Source organism: Phoenix dactylifera, chromosome 17 (assembly GCF_009389715.1).
Source record: "Phoenix dactylifera cultivar Barhee BC4 chromosome 17, palm_55x_up_171113_PBpolish2nd_filt_p, whole genome shotgun sequence".
Lineage (NCBI taxonomy): Eukaryota > Viridiplantae > Streptophyta > Magnoliopsida > Arecales > Arecaceae > Phoenix > Phoenix dactylifera.
In genome coordinates, this window is record NC_052408.1 from 10,696,254 (window position 1) to 10,718,225 (window position 21,972).

The window sequence follows — 21,972 nt, forward strand, 5'->3', positions numbered from 1 at the left end:
GTTGAAAAAAGTGACTCTCTAATAAAAATAAAAACAAATAACTTCCGTCCCAGCCATTTAGTTGAAGGAAGTCTTATTCCAATTCCGATTTTAGAAAAAAATAAAAATGTTCAAATCTTCCCGAATTCAATATATACTTTTTTTCTAGCATTCAAATTTTATTTTGATTCTAGGTTCGATTAGAGGTACAAACCAAATGCGTCAAAAAAATATAGCTATTTTGATTTTCATTCCAATATACCCTGATTCTAGCCATACGCTCATAATTATTTGGCAAATTAAGATTTTAAAAACCAGCTGTACTGATTTGATAGTTGCTGTTATATTTATTATTGTTCAAGCAACTATTTTATTTTATAGTTTCTTATTAATTTTATATTTGCACACATAGAAGAGAAAAAATGGAAGGTCCATCTGTACTAAACCGTGTACCGTTAGTTTTTTGGAATGCATCATCTAAATATCTAAAGCCTCTAGTTTCCAAGAAGAGAGCTATGGCCACCAGGATAATATGTAATTTAACTTTTAATTTAATAGCAATTATAATGAGGAATTCGAAAAAAATACACCTCTGCCTTCCAAATTTCGCTCCCCCGGTTGCTTCCTCACTTGCAAGACATATACTTATATTGGACGGGTTACAAGTATGATAATAAATATCGAATGGTTGAAATATTTTTATTCAATGTATCATATCCTTTTGGCCAAACGAGGACCAGGTTATAATGTTGCATACTTGCATTGCAGCAGATTGGCGTCCGGTAGGCCAATAAATAACAGTTATGGTGCCTTCAAGACCTGTCCCTCGTTTGATAGAATCATCTCACGCAACTTTATTTATTTTTTTTAGCGATCGCTACTGTTGGGAGCGACTCAAGAACGCTGTAAGCGAGACAGTACATTAAATAAGATCTTGTGCAGGTCTTGCAGGTATCAAGCATCAGTTAAAACTTAAAGCATTCCTTGTCCTTTTTTATGATCCACTAACAAAAAAATTATAATTGTTCATTTTCTTTTCCATTCTATTATAAAAATTTTTAGTACAGTCTAACAACCATCAAGTCTATGCTTCTCATGGTGCCTTTGCCCCCAGCCCACTTGCCTGCTTGGCTTTGCCTGCTTTCCTTTCTCAACAATAAGATCAGAAAAAAAATCAGTCCCTAGGCTGCCTAATTCCTTATCCTCCATATAGTCAAGGGCGTATTCTCTGCATTCTCTCCCTCACAGCTCCTTCTCTGTGCGCACCGGTAATTTCTTCACAGTTCAAACTCCCTTCGACTGCTAACTCTTAGCAATATCCTTAATTATATATATGCTTGCAGTTCAGTTCCAAACCTTAAGGCAATGATAAGATAAAGAACCACTCCGTACCTTCTCTATGTGCAAGCTTTGTAGATATATATCCCGGAATTTCGAAAATTAATCATCTAATTAACAATGCCTCAGCTTTGTGGTTCACATGCATGGATATGTGGCCCCGCTCTGTTCTGCGGCTCGATCGGTCCTTTCGTGGTCCCAAGAGGGATGCGAATCCCTTGGAACTAAGGATGGCATGCAGTATATCTTTTTTGCAGAGAAAGCGGTAATGCAGTAAGTAGTATATCCAAAGGAAATCTTCTTTTTTTTTTTTCAAAAAAAGAAGGACTAACGGTACAGTGCTTGTATAGCGAAGTAAGTGGCTGTGTACTAATGTTCATAAGCTTTTGATGGAGAAACCATGTGGGCAAGACCCAAGTCGAGCCTAAGAACAACAGATGTATGCGGTCACACATGCTCTCAGACCCAGCATTAATTTCTGAAATTAAAAGCCGAGAGCAGAGCACCTATGCTCGTGGGGTGCCCCCCTGCATGGAACCCGGATACAGCGAATCAGCTGTTATCGACAAAACTGCGATATCCCTGTTACCTCCACTCCCAAAATTAATAATACGTCGTGCAACTTCTGATGATGGTGAGCCCTCACCAACCCAATCAACAGAATAATAAGTTATTTGTTTGTTTATTGATTTTGATAGGTCCAATGGTAACTTATTCAAAGTAATCGAACAAATCAAACAAAGAGGGGGAATTGAAGGAAAAAAGAAATAAAAACAAAGACCACACCACGCATGAAGACATCTGTAATCTATATATATATATATATATAGATTCATCATCTTCCAAAAACATGAAGGAAAGGAAAAGGGTAATGAACTACAGATGGAGAGCTCAGCCGTCATTGATCCAGCCGTACCTCTCCATGAAGGGATTGACTAAGGATTGAGGAGGGTAGCTCTGGATGCAATCCTCCCACACGCCCCCATCCTCGAGGTCTCTCAGCACCTCCCACAAGCAGCTGTTGCACTTGAAGCCCGCCCCGAAGCTTATCATCAGCACCCTGTCGCTCCTCCTCAGCCTCTTCTTGGCTTCCATGTAACCGAGCACGTACCACAGGCTGCTGGCCGACGTGTTCCCCCACCGGTGCAGCGTCATCCTCGCAGGCTCCAGGTCATACTTGGTGAGCCCGAGACTCCTCCCCACCCCCTCGATCACCGCCGCCCCCCCGGGGTGGAGGCAGAAGTGCTCCACCCCGGCCTTGAAGTTCACTCTCGCGGCCGCCGTCGGGTCCTTGCTGCCGCCGTTCAGCATCTGCCGAACACCCCGGGCGATGTAAAGGAGGAGCTCCCTCACGGGGAGCACCTGCGGAGCTAGCGTTTGGAGGTTGTCCGAGAAGGCGCGCGCCGCCGCCTTCGGGAGGCTCTTGCTGAGGTGGAACCCGACGCGCCCGACGTCGTCCTCCTTCTGCATCGCGCAGCCGTGGGCGTCGTCGCTGGCGCCGATGTGGGTGCGCACGAGGCACCCGAGGCGCATCTTCGCGCGGCGCTTCAGCGCGGGATCGTTGGTGAGAAGCATGGTGCAGCCGCCGGAACGGAAGAGGCAGTTCCCCAGCATCATCGACTTGTCGCTGCCGGAGTACCAGTTCGGACTGATGGACTCGGATGTCGCCACGACGGCCAGCATCTTCTTGCGCACCCTGAAGACATCCCTGACCAGCTGGACTGCGATGAGGCTCGCGCTGCACCCCATCCCGGAGAGGTTGAAGACCTTGATGTCTTCCCGCATCCCGTACCGCTGCACGATCCGCGACGCGAGGGAGGGGCCGGGGGAGAACATGGAGACGCTGACCACGAGCATGTCGATGTCCGACGGGCCGAAGCCTGACTTGCGGAAGAGCTCCTCGAGCGTGGCGTTGAAGCAGTCGTCCATCTCGGAGATGCCGTCCTCGTGGGTCGGCGAATTCTCGCGCCCGTCGACTATATTCTTCGGGCCGTAGGTCTGCTCGCCGATGCCGGAGTTGACGATGACCTTGAGGAGGAACTTGTATTCGGGGAGGCCCAGGTTCTCGTTGCGGTAGATGATGTCGCCGCTGAGCTCGGTGGAGATCATGCGGCTGTCCGACGCCTTGAAGCAGATGTAGTCGAGGAGGTAGCAGTTCCGGTTCCTCCTCCCGTCGAAGACTCTCCATACAAGGAATAAAGAGCAGAGGAGAAGGATGGCGGATGCCAGCGACAAGAGCTCCATGAGGGTGATAGGAGAGGATGAGACCGGCCTTTCTCTTCCTCTATTCTATGGAGTGGCTCGTATGAGCTGGGGGGAGACTATTTGTAGGGGAGAGGCGAGGGCATCGTCGGGCTTTTTTAATGCACTCTCATCGCTGCCAACTTTCCAACTAAATCGGTTGGTCATGCGAGAATTGAGCCACATCAAGTGATCTCACGAGAATTTATATGACCGGCCGTTCGGTCATGTTGAAACAGTGCAGTTCCAGCCAAATCAAAGCGAAAATCTCAGCTTCCGGACAAGCTAGAGTCGACGGTCCACTTGTCTGGAAATGAGTCGGAGTCGAGCTGTATGGGCTGTCACCTTGGCCCAACAACCAACTACTAACCGAAAATTTAGAGGCCAACTTGATGTCCTAAGACGGCTGCCATGATCCGCACGGTAAGCATGGGGCCATGCTGAAATTTATGCAGCCAAGTTGATGCCCGATCTTCTTTTTTTCATTAAGAAAGAGAGAAAATATGAACGGAGAACACACTTCTAGACTTCAACCCAGAAACTGTGGGCCACGGATCAGATTCATTGACCTCCATGAAAGAAGTGACCACGCCTTGCGAGAAACAAGAAGGAAGGATGATGCACAAGGGCCATCAGATTGCAACGCACGAGGATGAGGTGTTTCGCTAGTAACTGCCAGATAAACTAAATTATGCTCGGACAACGGTCAGCTTAGATCGACATATTTATGGAATTAGACCATGTCTTGGTCCGCGTTTAGCTGCTCGATCCAAGAAAACTCGACATGCGCGCAGACTTCAAATCTGCCAGCTTCCGTTCTATATATGGTCCAAGAATTTGGAGCCATTTATTAGTCTGTGAGATTTAGGTGCAACTGCAATAGTCATATGATGCCTTTTGGACACGCACCAACTCTGATCACTGACATCTGCTCGACTGGGCGGATTGAAATGTTAGAGGATACATGCCCTTCGTGATTAGAACCGGGTTAGCAATAGATATAATCTAGTTGCCTCGTGCAACTCGATCCAATTCGCATAACAATTACATTGATTCTGATTATCCATTGTAGATTCTAGTTGAACGGCCTCCGGAGCTGGTAGATATCCAAGCCTCATCAGATCATTTTGATGATCTTCTGCAGTGTTGGCTGTGTACGATCTACAGATGCATGCTTGTGAGGATACCATACTTTGCTCTCCTAAGGCCTGATTGCCGCCTGACCTTCTCTGAGAACGATCCTTTCCAGCTCTATCTGTGGCCCCGATATACACCAGGTGGAGGTGTAAAGTCTCGCCGAGCAGCATATAGCTGCTGCGGATGCATGCGAGTCTCAGGGGTTAGATTCACGTTTGATCAAACTCCATTGCCACCCTCAAGGGTCAGAATCATACAGAGCCCATTGTCTGTCACTGCCACTCTCAAGGGTAGGCCAGGATGGGAAGATTGGCATTAATGGAAAGCTTACGTTCATCTGAAGTTGAAATATGAAAATAATGAGCCAACTAGATCACTAATTATCAAAACTTTCAAAAATACATTTATAAAACTGATTTCATTCCCAAAAACAGTTGTAGCAAGTTGCAAGCAAAAGCAGATGAGTGAGAAGACCAAGTAGGAAGATACCATGGCTTCCTCAGTTAACCCTATGAAGCTGGATCTCCAGGCATATATGAATTCCACAACAACCCCAATAGTGACTTATTACCAAACCTCCTAGCCCTATCGAACAACGTTAAGAGGTGTTGCTGGAAATTGGACCTGGGGGCGACCGTCGGCTGAGAAGGAGGAGCTACGATGCTAGAATGGCGGGTGGCGGTCCGTCGGTAAGCGGCGTCCTCCGGTAGATCTACAAAAAGCCGGTGACCGGAGTTTCCGGCGTCGGCCCTCCGATGCTTAAGTCAGAAGGGGGCTTAATTTTGAAGAAGGAGATAGACTGTATGTAGAAGTCCCCAACTCTCCCTTTTTAGAGGGAAAAGCTCCCCTTTTATAGGGGGAGTGCCAGGGTTACCTGTGATGTGACTGGACGAATTAATGGGTTACCATCACGATTCGACGTGGACATGGAAGTTATGAGTTGCCGTGGATGGCCCGTTTCCACCATGGGAGGAGATGGCGTGTAGCCAGAGTTTGCTTGTGGCGCGCAGTGCAGTACATTCTTGGGAATGGTGAGATGTTGACAGTCGTAGCAGGGTATGGTCCCTGGTTGATATGTCGTGGCGTGGCCGGCAAGTAAAGCATGGTGCGGTGAGACTGCTGCAGGGCATGGCCGCAGTATGTGGATGATGAGCTCGGCCTTCTAAGGTCAGCTCGACCTTCTGAGCTCGGCCTTCTGGTCTCGGCCTATTGTGCTCGGTCTTCTGAGCTCGACAGCCTTCTCTGCTCGAGCAGCCTTTTGAGCTCGGCAGCCTTCTGGTCTCGATAGTCTTCTGAGCTCGGCAGCCTTCTGTGCTCGGCCTTCTGGTCTCAGCCTTCTGAGCTCGGCCTGGATGAGCTCGGCAGCTTTCTGAGCTCGGCAGCCTTTTGAGCTCGGCCTTCTGGGCTCGACAGCCTTCTGTGCTCGGCTTTCTAAGTTCGGCAGCCTTCTGAGCTCGGCAGTCCGCATGAGCTCGGCCTTGCTGTCGAATTTGGGTGCTTTAATTGTATTTGTGGGGTGGTCCATTTTTCCCCCCAACACTACCCCCGACTTCCGAGTTTGAGCTGCTTTTTGGCTCGGGCGAAGGAAGTAGTCCAGTCGTCGATCATCCTGTAATATAGCCAAATATATATGGAGATGTGCGTGCCAAGTAGTGTGTACCTCTCATGCAGTTGGAGTTAAGTGTTTCAGGTCGACTCAGTGGCCTTATTTGGCTTGTGGTCGACTCAGCAGGGAGATGTAGATATCCGGAGACGACAGACCTTGTCCGTTGGCGACCGTGCGCTCCCACTCAGATCGGGGCGACATTGGAGATGTAGATATCCGGAGACGACGGACCTTGTCCCTTGGCGACCGTGCGCCCCCACTCAGATCGGGGCGACGTTGGAGATGTAGATATCCGGAGACGACGGACCTTGTCCGTTGGCGACCGTGCGTTCCCACTCAGATCGGGGCGACGTTGGAGATGTAGATATCCGGAGACGACGGACCTTGTCCGTTGGCGACCGTGCGCCCCCACTCAGATCGGGGCGACGTTGGAGATGTAGATATCCGGAGACGACGGACCTTGTCCGTTGGCGACCGTGCGTTCCCACTCAGATCGGGGGCGACGTTGGAGATGTAGATATCCGGAGACGACGGACCTTGTCCGTTGGCGACCGTGCGCCCCCACTCAGATCGGGGCGACGTTGGAGATGTAGATATCCGGAGACGACGGACCTTGTCCGTTGGTGACCGTGCGCCCCCACTCAGATCGGGGCAACGTTGGAGATGTAGATATCCGGAGACGACGGACCTTGTCCGTTGGCGACCGTGCGCCCCCACTCAGATCGGGGCGACGTTGGAGATGTAGATATCCGGAGACGACGGACCTTGTCCGTTGGCGACCGTGTGCTCCCACTCAGATCGGGGCGACGTTGGAGATGTAGATATCCGGAGACGACGGACCTTGTCCGTTGGCGACCGTGCGCTCCCACTCAGATCGGGGCGACGTTGAAGATGTAGATATCCGGAGACGACGGACCTTGTCCGTTGGCGACCGTGCGCCTCCACTCAGATCGGGGCGACGTTGGAGATGTAGATTTTTGCATGTCAGCTTTTGCCTTCTCCAACCTGGGAATATATTGAATATTGAAATTATTTAAAACCGAAGTAACGTCTTGTACCTTTTGGAGGCATTTTGACGGCTTCCGAGCTCCAAAGTCCCTCAGGACTTGGCTCAGCACCGGCGGAGAGTCGTTGGAGACCCTTAGGGGGCAGGCGTTGAGTTCTAGGCTGCGCCACTGCCCCCCAAGGCCACAAAGTCGTCGACATGTAGTATATAGGAGCTATATTGAGAGTCTTCTTCTCCATATTAAGCTCGGCCAGCGGAGAACTGCACGAGGGGGTGGCAGATAGGGACCGTAGCTCGGAGAGCGCCTGGTCGGCCAATAGTAGCGTTGAAGGCCGAGCCGACCTGGACTACGAGAAAGTTTAGCTTCACAGTACTCTCTCGGGCCGCGCGCACAGCCGTGATTAGCAGGCCGATAACCCCTTTCGCCAGTACGGGACCTTCTGTGAAGTCGGCCAGAGGGTTGCTCATCTTCTCCAGTTGTTTTACAACTATTGGAAGGCATCAAGAAACAAGATGTCCGTAGTGCTTTTATTATCCACAAGTCCTTTTACGTCAGACTTTGCAATAACTACAGTATGGCTATGAGGGGTTTCAACACCCTTTTGGTCTTCATAAAGGGGGCTCTGGGGTTTCGTTCTTCTGGCTCCCTCCTTTTAGTCACGGACGAACCGACCCAGTCGACCTCGGCGGATGAGTGCCTCGATCTCGTCACGGAGCCGGTAGCAATCTTCCATGTCGTGGCCGTAATTTCGGTGGAAGCGGCAGTACTTCTTCGAGTATTTCTGCAACTCTAACGGCCATGTTTTTGGGGGAGGTCGGAGGTAGCCCCGACCCTCAATCTCCATGAGGATCTCGGCTCGAGTGGATGTGAGGGGAGTGTATTCCTCGAATTTTTGGAGGAAAAACCACTGCCGAGCTGGACTTTTGGGCCGAGGAGGATTCTCCTCGCGCCAGGGGGATCTGCTGCTTAGTTGGGAGCGCTCCTCGGGGTGCTTCTTTTGCATCTTGGCAGGTCGTTCGGTTGCTTCTCGCCGAGAGGCCATGGCTTCCTCAGCCTTGGCGTACTTGCGAGCTCGGGCCAACATTTCAACAAAGTCGGCAGGAAAGCTCTTCTCAATCGAGAAGACAAATTTGTAGGACCGAGCTCCAGTATTCAATGCTGACATTGCAATTGACTGGTCGAGATCGCGAACCTTCCACATTGCAGCGGTGAAACGGTCGATGTAGTCTTTAAGGGACTCTCCTTTCTTTTGCTTGATATTGAGGAGAGAATCCGATGTTCGCCGCTGGCGTCGGCTGGCAGCGAAGTTGGCAGCGAACTGTCTGCCGAGCTACTCAAAGGAGGACACAGTGCTCAGCTTCAGACCGGAGAGCCAAAGCCGAGCCGCTCCTCGGAGGGTTGCAGGAAAGGCTTTGCAGAGCACGGCCTCCGAGGACCTTTGCAATGCCATAAGGGCTCGATAGCTCTCCAAGTGGTCAAGGGGGTCGGTGGTCCCGTTGTAGGGCTCTATCTGAGGCATTTGGAACCTCGGTGGGACTGGCTCATCTTCGATCTGGCGAGAGAAAGGTGACTTGGTGGTGAACTCAAAGTCATCTTCACGCCTTGCCTTCTGGCTGTGGAGCGCCTCGATCTGCCGCTCGAGTTTCTCGACCTTTCTGCCGAGCTCGGGTGGGACTCCTGTTGCAGCTCGGCATGGGGCAGGCCCCGCCTCAGATGGGTGCTCCCAGGCTCGAGGCGTCAGGCTTCGGCGCGAGCTCGCAGGATAATAGATGCGCGACAAGCCCTCCCGGCTCGAAGGTCAAGCTCGGTGGGAGCTTTGGTGGTGGCGACGCTCTACAGAAAAATGACGTTGCGAGCGGCGTCCTGAGGACTCATGCTCGTGAGGAGGGAATAGAGGGTGGTCTTCTACTTGCTGTAGGCCTCGAACGGCCGCAGTGAGTGCTTGTACTTGTTGAACAAGTAGGTTGAACTCCTCTAGTTGGACCTGAGGGACTTGATCTGCCGGAGGCTTTGGTGGCGAGTTCTAGACTGAGTGTCCAGGACTTGGTGCGGGACGCCGGAAGGCGTTGGAGGCCCCTTTGCTCCTTAGCTTCATGGTCACGACTCGGGCCCTTCCTCTAGCGCCAACTGTTGCTGGAAATTGGATCCGGGGGCGACCGTCGGCTGAGAAGGAGGAGCTACGATGCTGGAATGGCGGGTGGCGGTCCGTCGGCGAGCGGCGTCCTCCGGTAGACCTACAAAAAGCCGGTGGCCGGGGTTTCCGGCGCCGGCCCTCCGATGCTTAAGTCAGAGGGGGGCTTAATTTTGGAGAAGGAGATGGACTGTATGTAGAAGTCCCCAACCCTTCCTTTTTAGAGGGAGAAGCTCCCCTTTTATAGGGGGAGTGCCAAGGTTACCTGTAATGTGACTGGACGAATTAATGGGTTACCGTCACGATTCAACATGGGCGTGGAAGTAATGAGTTGCCGTGGATGGCCCGTTTCCATCATGGGAGGAGATGGCGTGTAACTAGAGCTTGCTTGTGGCGCGCAGTGCAATACATTCTTGAAAATGGTGAGACGTTGACAGTCGTAGTAGGGTACGGTCCCTGGTTGATATGTCGTGGCGTGGCCGGCAAGTAAAGCATGGTGCGGTGAGGCTGCTGCAGGGCATGGCCGCAGTATGTGGACGATGAGGTCGGCCTTCTGAGGTCAGCTCGGCCTTCTGAGCTCGGCGGCCTTCTGGTCTCGGCCTTCTGTGCTCGGCCTTCTGAGCTCGACAGCCTTCTGTGCTCGGCCTTCTCGTCTCGGCCTTCTGAGCTCGGCAGCCTTCTGGTCTCGGCCTTCTGAGCTCGACAGCCTTCTGAGCTCGACAGCCTTCTGAGCTCGGCAGCCTTCTGTGCTCGGCCTTCTGGTCTCGGTCTTCTAAGCTCGGCAGCCTTCTGGTCTCGGCCTTCTGAGCTCGACAGCCTTCTGAGCTTGGCAGCCTTCTGTGCTCGGCCTTCTGGTCTCGGCCTTCTGAGCTCGGCCTGGATGAGCTCGGCAGCCTTCTGAGCTTGGCAGCTTTTGGAGCTCGGCCTTCTAGGCTCGACAGTCTTCTGTGCTCGGCTTTCTGAGCTCGGCAGCCTGCACGAGCTCGGCCTTGCTGTCGAATTTGGGCGCTTTAATTGTATTTGTGGGGTGGTCCATTTTTCCCCCCAACAAGAGGAAATGCTAAAGATTGGCATCGGAAAGCTTATGTTCGTCTGAAGTTGAAATATGAAAATGATGAGCCAACTAGATCGCCAATCACCAAAACTTTCAAAAATACATTTGTAGAACTAGTTTCATTCCCAAAAACGGTTGTAGCAAGTAGCTAGCAAAAGCAGATGAGTGAGAAGACCAATTAGGAAGATACCATGGCTTCCTCCGTTAACTCTATGAAGCTAGATCTCCAGGCGTGAATTCTACAACAGCCCCAATGGTGACTTATTACCAAACCTCGTAGCCCTATCGAACGGTATTAAGAGGAAATACTAAGACTGGCATTGGAAAGCTTACGTTTGTGTGAAGTTGACAACACCACCTTGGCTTTTGTTTTCTTTTGATGAAAATACGAGACTTTTTTTTATACCAAAAAAAAAAAAAAGGCACCAACACCAAACCTTCTTACCTCCTCCGAGCGATTTCTAGGGTTTCGCGCTCTCGCGCCGAGAGGGTGGTGGGTGTACGAGCGGTGGTGTTCTTGAAACAACCTCTTCGCGTAATTACTTTGTTTTTTTTTCTCCCTGTGGAACAACCTCTGCGAAGTAAGAGAGCGGACGAAGCGGCCGCGGGCACATTCCAAACCTACGCATATAATATCATTCGTTGCGGCATTCGGTCGAACACGTGACATCCGTGTGTGCGATGGTGTTGCCAACGGATGGGTTCGGCATTACGTACAGATTCGTGATTGAGACGTTCAAGAGAGAATGCTCCGCGACGCCTGTCTGATATAAGACAACGGAGGGCTGTGATGATCGATAGACGCGATCCGATGGATTGAGTTGTTTCAGTTTCAAGTACAGCAGAGTTAGCTCAGCAACATGTACCGTTTTGTACAAGCCCTTGCGGAGCCAAGACTAGCAGAAAATTTTTATATACCAAAAGATCTGACCGCTTGGCAAGAGTTTATACAGCATAGCATTATTGCTGAACAGGACAATCAAACTGATTCCTTCATATTGGAGTAAACATACAGAATTCACTTTCAATTATTTTTCCAACTCCCATTTCAATATGGAGATAAGCACAAGAAATTGCTGAAGAGTATGGAGCAACCAAGACAATTATTTCTCCCAGTTGTTCATCCACTACTGCATCAAATAATAACATTTTCCGAAGAAACAAAATCAAACCTTTGCAAGTTATTTAAACAAAAGGCTCCCTCGGATCGATCCTATGAATCAAACCAAAATTTATGGCGAATGGGTTGACTGCTTTAGATACTGCTATGTATCATGACAAATTACAACCATATTACAACATCAACACAATAAATAATGTTATACTTTATATCGAAAGATGATCTAATTATTCTGAACCTTTGCATTCTGTAAGATAAATTACAATATTTCCCACAAGACTCTTGATCACCCTTAAATAATTACAGGTTTTACTTTGACGAAAATCTTCAAGCCTAGAACTAAATTATGGGCTGTATATTCTGATTCTCATGGCACCAAAAGCTAAGATCCAATTAGGGCTCTAAGAAGTTAATTTACTATCCTGGAGCTCTATGAGCAATATCGTGCAACTGTCACACAGTTAAAATATCTTGGCCATGATGGATGGGTCCTAACTGCACCTGCCAAATGCTACAAAGAATAATAGCAGCAACTCCTCTGAATCATTCACTAGGAGATCTCCACAACCAATGTCCTTAATTAGCACAGTGACAAACAGTTCTAGGAAAACACCTGCTTTTAGATGTCCTCTTCCTCAAACCATCATCATCTAGGGTTCTTGCATAAAGCGGCGATGTGTAGATTCTGTCTGTACTAAATTTGGGAGCCTTGAGAATTGCTTTTGGAGGTGACAAGGCCCATTGCATGGCCCAAATAGCCAGCGGACGCATGTACACAAGGGATCGGTAGTGCCCATCAACTGTCCATGCTTCTGGGGTCTGGAACCAGTACCTACATGTACACCAAAAACAAAAAAAACACGCCGTGAATGCAGTTACAAGTATGGGAGAACATAATATGGGGCATCGATCTGTTGATCATGTGATTAACACAATCTTGGAGTTAAACAGAGTTAATACAAAAGAGGAAACGAGAAAGACACCTAAAGGAAGACAGAATACCATGGGAAGGCTTTGCAGCGGGGCTGCAAGCGTTCTTTTTTTTACCCCTTCCTTTGGGCTTGGTTGTGACCTGTAATCTGGACTTCCTTGTAATTGATTACAGTCCAGATGAAAGGGAAGAAGGGTGATCTCTCTATCATTTTAACAAATACAAACAAAATCTTCATGCCATGGATGGCCTACTCTACACCTGTTTACACTATCCATAGATTGATAAATATTCCCATCTTTGCAAAATATAATCTCAATCCAGTTTTTGCTCTCTTAAAGTTAGATAAACAAGAGAAGTGCACGGGCCAAAATTCAGAGCACGTGTGAACATAATTAATAAAAATTTTTCATCAGGATCATAGACATCATGCTTCCTCTCACATGCATCTGACACATACAACACTGGTCTTATATGATGGCAAAAATATGGGGGTGGACAAGCCAACATTATTGCTGGCATGCAGAACAAGTGCCACATGACTAAATGGTTCATTATCTGATCGCGATAAGCTAAAGCCTATTAAGACAGCTATTTTACCAGGAAAAAAAAAGCTAATATATGTTAACTTTTTTATATATATATAACTTAAAGAAAAACCCTGATGCCAATTCCATAGCAGCTTTTCGAGATTAACCTGAATAGACTGTAATAAAACCTAATGAATTAAAGATGACTAATTTTAATCAAAAAATAAAAGATGACTAATGACTCGAGAATGGGCCACAAGGGCAAAAATGCAATTATGCAAAGCAATTAGATGATAACAGCATACCCGAATCCTTCCTCTGACCAACCTGCTGTAAAAATGCCTTCTGCGGTAGTAAATGCTTGATGCTCCATTCCAGCAAGAAGCATAGTGGCTGCAACACTGTATGTTACCCCAGTCCATATTTCACGAGATTGCATGCAATGGTCGTTGACCCTTCCATTAGGAAACATTCCATTGACTGCCCCTATACGCCCTCCTCTGACCTTCATCACATTGAAATCATATATCTTCTGAAGAGTGCTTCTAATTTTTGTGTCATCAAACAGCGAGGGCAATCCCGAGGAAGCAGTGTACCATTGGCCTGCCAGTTGATCTGCCTGTATGGATCGGCTGTTTCTGCTCATCCCACTGTCATAATTAAAGTATGATCCATTCCACAGTTTGGCTTCAAACACAGGTTTAGCTTTCAAAAATTTAATCTGGAATTTTTCAGCAAAAGCAGTGTCTCCAAGATGATGAGCCATTGCTGCTGCGGCTTGGAGAGATGCCAGCCAGAGGCACCCACAGTAAGCACTGACGCCATGAGTTGTCCAAGTATCATATGTTTGATCTGGGAACCCATCATTCTCGATAAGACCATCACCATCACGATCAAACCGCTCCACGTACTCCATTGCAGCACAAACTGCTGGCCAGACATCCCTCCCAAAGGACATGTCACCAGTTGCTGCAAAATCCCTGTACACTTGAAGGACATATTTAGAATTAAGGTCCTTCCATCTGCTAGTGTCATGAATATTATAAGCATTCATTTCATACCAAGGATCATGCATTCCTAGATCATGTGGAACAGCTCCTTTGACTTTACGGATTCCCCATGTACCACTTGCTAGGAATTTCACTTTTCTTCTGTCCTCAAACAAGACAGCCCTGGCAAAATCTCGCTGAATGCTCAATTCAATTTTGGGAAAGAGATACAGAAGTGCATAAGAGGCATAGAAGTGGACATCATATGTACACCACATGACATATTCTACTCCCTCAAGATACAAAAATCTCCCAACATCATAAGAGTTGTCTTGCGAAATTAAAGATCCTGGAACCCCGTTAGCATCAGCATTTTCCATTCCAGTACATGCAGCACTATGCTCAGCCATCAGGTCCATGCTGCTATTTTCTGTAGACATAATTCTTGCATCCTTGTTCATTATTATTGTGGAATTGTTCTGACAGGTATTCTCTTCGGCAATGGAACCACCATCTGCAATAAAGAAAGTGACCAGGCTAAACTACTCAGGCAGTTCTCCAAGGAAGATAAATGGTGATGAAAGTGTGGAACAAAGGCAACTTAAGATGAAATCAAGATTTTAAAGACTTGACATGTTCCTGCTTCAGAAGTAACAATTAATTAAACCGCAATGCTTACATTAACTGGGATGGTCCAAAAAGCAAATGGCAAGCATGAATGCCATGAAAATTGAAGATCTTCAGATCTTCAGAGAATAATATAAAAGAAAGCAGAAAACATGCAGGATTCAGTAAAATGTCAAAAAATAAACAATCATGCTAAGCAAATTACCTATCCAAACTGTTCCCCCGGCAACTAGAAAGTAAAGTTCATTAAATAGAGTGAATTTGTACCTGCAATCGTTAGATGAATATGTTCAGATATCACCTCAGGGAAAAATACTGAAGACCAAAGTGCAAACTTTAAACTGTAACAGAAAAGCAATCACTCAAACAATGCACGTTTCTGTGAATCGCAATAATTTGTGGAGAAGTTTTCTCAAAAAAAAAAAAAAAAAACTAAGAATAATTTGTGAAGATCAGAGTTGAGACGTGGAAGCCTGTTATTAGATCATGGAAACCTCCATTATGCATACTAGTACATCTACACTTTTTTTGGATTAAAAAGCATATATTATCAGGTCTAGAAGAGTCAAAATTACCACTCCGGAAGCCTTTCATCCTTCAAGATAGGACTCTGCCATTTCTCAATCTCCTCCTCCCACCACTTATACTCTATGTAGTTAATAAAAATTGTATCAGATTTGTGTTATCAAATGATTTAATGTAGTTCAACAAACTGCATCCAAAAGATTCCAAAAAATCTTACAAATTACCAAAAGCAAAAGAGAAGATCTGATTACAGCATGTCAGCATATGAGTGATTTTGAGTTTTCGCAATGATAAGGAAGTTGCAAGGCATTGATACGAGAAAACTATGACCATGGATATACGTACTTGTCAATGCATCATGCACCAAATCGACAGCTGATCTTTCTGAAGTTCCATAAAACTTTGTGTATCTCCTGCAGTACAAAAAAGTAAGGACATAATAGAGCCTTTAAAATTGAATATTTCTTAGCAAGTCAGATGGACTGAAATTCAATAATCATTTCCATGTTTGAGTAATTTAATTCTTAATTAAATACATCAATTTGAATCGAAATCACGAACACTAGAAAATAGAAGGCTGTGTTAAAGACCAGTGCATCCCTCACTTCTGTTCATGCATGAATGTGTGCATATATAAAGCGAGTTTAAGGACATGGAAGATAGAATATAAATCATTGCAGCCATAGCAATGAAGTAAAACTAATACAAGTTTGAACTATAACAAATCACTTGTATATTTAATTATAGTGAAACATCGAACAGGGATGACAGCAAAGTACCTGTGATAAGCACCGCCCTTCTGAAACTTCACTTTAGGAGATGACCAAGCCAAAGCAAATGCAATAGTGCATTTTGCATGAGGTTCGACCCAGGTGGAAGCTGAAACTGCTGCACAAAGAGTCTCTCCAGGCAAACATGGCATACAAGGACCAGCATTGAAATTCTCCCAATCAAAACATCCATCCTTGAGATATTAAAAGCGCATCAGTTTCAAATAGTCGCAAAGCATATGGCATCAGGCCTATATATGCAGCCAATATGTCAAACTATATAAGATGCACCAACAATTGTTTTTGACATGTAAGCAACAAATCTCTGCAAATGAAAAGGAAAAAGGACGACAGAATACAAGCCAAGAAATAAGAAATTAAAAAACTAGAAGATTTTGATATTTATGTTGGTCCTCCAAAATCTAATAAAAAACGCTGATACACACACGCACACAACATACTGATAATAAATTAGAAAATTTGTTAGAGCATACAGCAATCTTCATACTTCCAGAATATATGAGATCTTTAAGTAGCCATAAAAGAGTACAATCTAGAGCAACATATAGAGTGTTTTCAAGAAAATTATCTAACACCACAGGAACATTACCTGAACCATAGTACCCCACATGTCCCTAGCTGTAACACAACTTTCTCCGGAAAGCCCAAAACTTGGAAGAACTGTCACACTGACATTTTGAGTTTCACATGCAGCAATAGCAAAAGTAACATGCGGGTTATCATTTGCGGTCCTGCAATTTTTCAAATCACATTAAGAAATCTTTCTACTATGCCAGATTCAATTAAGATTAAAACAGATCTCGGCAATAATAAACAAGAAAGAGCGTAACTGAAGGAATCTATCCATACAATATACAAACATCCAGCATACAAATGAGAACATGAAATGGTGAAAAGTGAACATCTCCAATAAAGGGGGAAAAGAACTGATGAAGGCGTGAAGTTACTAGGGCCACAAGAAATGAAATAAGTCAACTCAAAATAAAGGAATCAAAGATTGACAACTTGCTTGTGATGTAAAAGCACCCCAGAGACTCCATCTCTTCCTCTGCATAGGAAAATGAAGACTCAATTAGCGCAAAAGACACCTGGTGAGGAGAAGTAACAAAGAAAGCCATTAGGCATCAGTGCATCACTCACATAAATGGCTCATTGATATGGCCGCCAGATTGATGAGAAATTCCACCAATAGAATTCTGTGAAAAATTAAAAGTACAGATAAATAAAAATAAGATATTAAAAAATAACAAGGATGTATGTAACATGAGGTGGGAATAGATGTTAAGGGAAAAATGACAAACCGCCCAGGTCATAAGCAAGCTGACTTTTGCTCTTTCTCTCCCAGAATTCACTAGCTACAATAGAGAAGCAGTAATTCAATACAGACATGACCTAGGGAAAAAAAAAATTATGCTCGATTATTCACATAAGATGACATAAACATACACTACGTAATTCACTTCATGATACCCCGAATCACCAAATCAACACACAAAGGTGATTTCATGGTTGAGAACTTCTCAGCAAACCCCATGTTATGATGTGATTTACAAAATTAGTGGAAATTTATCCAAAATGATATATGATTTAGAAAGAATCTCCACCAATGTCAGCCATGAGAATGTGAAAAGAATTCTTTTAAGTGTACAAAATGATGAATATTCTGTTGAAATGTACTGAAATGGCAATATTGAGAATACATAGCCACAGTATCAAGTTAATAATACATACAGTGTAAACAAACACTGATGCAGGAAGGCTGCTTTCCCGGTAATCATGAGGTATGAATGGTGATATTTGACGGCATGAAATTTTGAGATCTGGATCAGGTTCACCTAGTAAAAGAAAACTAGAAAAATCATTATAGATTAGATATGACGATAATAGGTCCATGAAGTTATACATAAACACTACAGTAAACGAAAAATTGAGCAACTAGAAAACAGATATCAGTTAACAGTACCATCATAGATAGTCCATGCTCTAGGAAATAAAGCATGGTATGTGGAATGCTGACCACTCAAGTTCCAATCCCATGATGATATACCCTGATCACCAAATTTCCTAAAAATGAAAGGAGAAAAATGAAAAGGTATACCATGCCATAAAACAAAAATTGTACATTGGAAGTTACAGTCTGAAAGTCTGTTGAATGTTCAATGCAACTCCACCATTCCAATGGAAATAAATCCATATGTCGGCTCTATCAAATGTGATGGTTCAGATATACCCTATTGTTATTATTGTGTTGCTTAACTCTAGTAAAGAGAGGATGAAGAGGAAGGGACACACAGACCAATACGACAGCGAATGGAGTGCACTACTTGAACCAGTCAGCACATGCCTCTGCTTTTAAAAGGGTCCTCCCAACTGGCCCTTCAATGCAGGTGATGGAACTTTAGTACCTAAACATTTTGAATGCTGGACCGCCTGGACCATATTAACCTCAACTTTATGGGCACTTCTAGTCTATGGTCAAAGGGCGGACATTTTGTTGCTTTCTCATTAATGCTATCCGGCACTAGTTATAAACTTTTAACAGAAAGTATCAATAGACAACTTAGTCTGCTAGTTGACATGTTTTGGCACATGTATCTATCTCTGTATTTTTATATTTAATGTCATAGTGTTTGGACTTTTAGATGGTGAAGCCTGTCAAACACTTTGAGATACTCAACACATGCCACTAGTGCAAGGAGTATATTTAACACTAGAAAATGCCCACAAAGTTGTATGTTTTAGGATATCGGGCAATCAACCAAAAAAGAAAAGAAAAAGAAAAAGAAAAAGGGAAGGAAACAAAATCCTAGAATATTATGTAAGAGTGACAAATATATAAATGCTAAGGTGGACATTGATATACTTCAGGAATGACGAGATTGGGCTTGAATACCTCAAAGTAAGCAGAGGAAGAGCATTAACTGAGTATAAATAACATGGTTTGGGCATGTACAGTGACAATAAGACTAATCTTCCACAACATTAAATTAGTTCAAGTATAATTTTAATACGTTTTCCTAAGAAATGTAATTAAAAAAAAAAAGCAAATAGCAGCTGATTAAAATAAACTACAAGGACGATATTCTTACTCAATCCCCTCATGTTGGCCAGGGGCTAAGACGGATGAGTACCTTTTGTTTCCTCCATTTCTGGATATAAAAATCTGCAGCACAGAAGCAACATAAGTTCCCGAGTTGGAAGAAAAGCATTGGACAAGTTATGGCCTACTAACCTAAATGTATATGTTATGTCAGTCACAATTGTATCATGGCTGGAAGTAGCTCCACCAAAAAAAGAAAGAGTCTAAAACCAGATTCCTCCACGGAGAACTCTAGGTGTGAGAGAAAAGAATTGTGCAAAAAGTTTCCAATTCAATAGTTCTATTTGATAGTAACTACAAGAATATTGTATACATCAAATACCGAAGGTTTTGGTAGTGGATCTGTTAAGAGTTGGCAAAAGTTAAATATGAAATTCAAGTATCAAAAAAAACAATTATAAGCAATTTTTTTTCATGAGCTTCATTACTCAATCCATACTTCGCATGGTCATCTTAGCAGCAACAAATCCCAAATCGGTGGATCAAGTGGACTTCTACATATAAAATTTGGGTATTAAGACCTCTGTCCCTAAGCATTCTCTTAACTTTGTTTCCTACATTTTTCAATGTTAGAGAGAAGGCCAAAAAATCACCACTTTTAAATAGAGTAAGCAGCTAACGTATTTGGTGTCCTAATAGAAAGAAACAACAGAGAAGATATCAGAAAACCAACTGAAATGATAAGTTATAAGCTTTTCCTGTTATGATCATAGTTATCATTGTTAAAGTTATCTGATTATTAAAATGCCCATTGAACAAACAGAACATCAAAACATGCAATGAGATGGCAAGTAACAAAATATTAGTACTAGAAACCAAACCAAAGATCAAACATTACAGAGAACTGATTTGCCATGACAGGTGACAATTCACATGAACCAGGAATGATTTGCCAATTCTTAAACTCCCCTCTGAAACCCCTTGATATGCTACCACTTCTGCATAATAGAGATCAACTTTTAAAATGGAGTCTTCTCAATAATGTGCTCTTGCCACCATAAATCCAAAATGTAACATACCCCATTCCTCCAAGGGGAACTCCTAGAGAAGCTGAGGGCTTGCATCTTTCTCGTGTGAATGGATCAATAGGCGCTTTCTGCATATATAAACATTGAAAAGAAAGGGTTCAGCAGTTTAGCTATGGAGTTTTTTGAAAGAAAAAAAAACAAATTTAGAAACATGATCAATCACACTATAGCCAAATATTGGGAAAAATGATTAGCTGATAGCTACCCTTCCTTGAGAAGCTTCTTTGCGGACATAAGACCACAGACGAATGCCAAGATGCATCTGAAATTCAACACCTCAAACATATGTCAGCATGTTCAAAATTATCATCAAAGCACACTGATAATTCTATAAAAAATTGTAGCACCAATTGGATGTTTCAGAGAGATTGTTATACCATCCTGATTGCCTCCATGAATGTCACACTAAATTCTTTTAGTATATTAGCATGACTACTGAGTCTCCTCCTCCATGCCTGTTCTGGTGGAGCACCACCATCGAAGTCCAACTACAAGAATGCATCAAAATAAAAAATCAGCACTATTACAGCAGCCACTGGAACAGATCCGACCAGTGCATCCATGCTGCTACTTTTCCCTTTACAACTCAGCACAAAATTCTAAAAGCCGATTCGAACTGTAAATATGGCTTACCATGCCTCAGAATGCAAGCTTAAATATGGTGAACCACGAGATTATAATGTCAAATGAGAAAATCGATCCTCCAAGTAAATTTAAATGAACGAATGTTATCAATAGCAAAAATGGAACATTTAGATTCACTGGTGAAGAAAAGGTCATCAGAATTATAAAAGTAGTGCATTTCCTTAGAAAGAAGGGGAAAAAACAAAATACAAAAAGCCTGCTGATTTTGTCAGCATACAAAATCATGCGACCAATAGGTCCGATTCTTGATCAACTCATAGTCTAACAATCAAGTATACAATTATAGAACAGAATGATATGCTGCTAGTGAAAATTAAAACTTTAAAAGGACCAGAGAACAAGGCTCACCAGCTGCAGCGTAGCCCTGCTGACATACTCATCTGGAGGCCAGGAGTGCTTTCTAAAATTAAAAAGTTGTGTGCTCATCATATCTGCTATTATCCCAAAGGCGACCTTTGCCAGCAGACAAAACCCGAGCTTCCCTTTATCCCAGCGCAAAATTGACTATACCACAAACCATCCAATCCCTCAAAAACCGCATCTTTTCCTTCGAACTCTATTCATCATCTTTTTTAAAAGCAATTATCAAATCACTGAATGAAATGCAACAGCTTTATGGGCAGCAAAAAAACCACTACACATTGAGTCAGGAAAAGTTCTAAACTATATAACATCAAACCACGCAATCTCAAAATCTTGGTTACCAGAAAAATATGTTTATAAATACGCAAAGAAAGCACGAGAAATTCAGATGCAGAAGCGTCCCCATATATGCAAACCGTCGGATAACTCCAAAACCCCAAGTAATTCATTCAATTTTTCAAGAAGGATAACAAGATTTTCCCGGGAATCCATGGGCTCTTGATTCCCATGAACAAAACTTACAAATTAGCAGCTGAAGCGCCTCGATTATAGCTCATAAAATATCAGGAAAATTGCCGACGTTATCAAGAACCGGAGGATCTCGAAACTGTTCCAAGACATCGGAATCGCGTTCCGAGTGAAAACCCTAAAAGTCTTGCGATCGTCACAGTGCTTCGCGAGGAGGCGTGGAAACGCTTCGGGTTCCGCCACGTCGTCTTCTTGACGAGAGACTTGCGCCTACTGCCCTTTCCATGACAGTTCCACTCTCTTCTGGGCGTCCGAAGAAATCGGCGATACGTCTCCGACTTTTACACGTCGGTGTGGACGCG

General features: G+C 44.5%; 2 protein-coding genes across 6 annotated transcripts; both read right to left on the reverse strand.

Moving 5' to 3' along the window:
• Positions 1 to 1,980: 1,980 nt before the first annotated feature.
• On the reverse strand, positions 1,981 to 3,666 carry LOC103711829 (3-ketoacyl-CoA synthase 12-like). Its single transcript, XM_008798121.4, has one exon. The coding sequence runs from the start codon at positions 3,559 to 3,561 to the stop codon at positions 2,209 to 2,211; it is 1,353 nt and encodes a 450-aa protein (XP_008796343.1). The 5' UTR covers positions 3,562 to 3,666; the 3' UTR covers positions 1,981 to 2,208.
• Positions 3,667 to 11,803: 8,137 nt separating this feature from the next.
• LOC103711828 (non-lysosomal glucosylceramidase-like) lies at positions 11,804 to 21,972 on the reverse strand. Of its 5 annotated transcripts, none has more exons than XM_008798115.4 (19): positions 21,665 to 21,969; positions 21,128 to 21,283; positions 20,512 to 20,622; positions 20,340 to 20,396; positions 20,126 to 20,202; positions 19,945 to 20,044; positions 19,096 to 19,169; positions 17,970 to 18,070; positions 17,738 to 17,841; positions 17,308 to 17,361; positions 17,147 to 17,202; positions 17,016 to 17,054; positions 16,596 to 16,737; positions 15,995 to 16,179; positions 15,561 to 15,628; positions 15,266 to 15,338; positions 14,896 to 14,957; positions 13,380 to 14,577; positions 11,804 to 12,445 (listed from the first exon to the last, which is right to left on the reverse strand). In XM_008798115.4, the coding sequence occupies exons 2-19, from the start codon at positions 21,206 to 21,208 to the stop codon at positions 12,190 to 12,192; spliced, it is 2,838 nt and encodes a 945-aa protein (XP_008796337.2). In that variant the 5' UTR covers positions 21,209 to 21,283; positions 21,665 to 21,969; the 3' UTR covers positions 11,804 to 12,189. The 5 variants fall into 5 exon arrangements, with proteins under 5 accessions (XP_008796337.2, XP_026662290.2, XP_008796335.2 ...); XM_026806489.2 differs by having other exon boundaries at positions 21,128 to 21,335; XM_008798113.4 differs by having other exon boundaries at positions 21,128 to 21,346.

Coding starts and splice junctions, on each gene's coding strand:
- LOC103711829 (XM_008798121.4), bottom strand. CDS start 3,561: ATGGAGCTCTTGTCGCTGGCATCCGCCATCCTTCTCCTCTGCTCTTTA.
- LOC103711828 (XM_008798115.4), bottom strand. CDS start 21,208: ATGATGAGCACACAACTTTTTAATTTTAGAAAGCACTCCTGGCCTCCA. Junction 16,180..16,595: donor TGTGGGGTACTATGGTTCAG/GTAATGTTCCTG, acceptor TAATATCTCAAG/GATGGATGTTTTGATTGGGA. Junction 14,578..14,895: donor CGGGGGAACAGTTTGGATAG/GTAATTTGCTTA, acceptor TCTTTATTGCAG/ATGGTGGTTCCATTGCCGAA.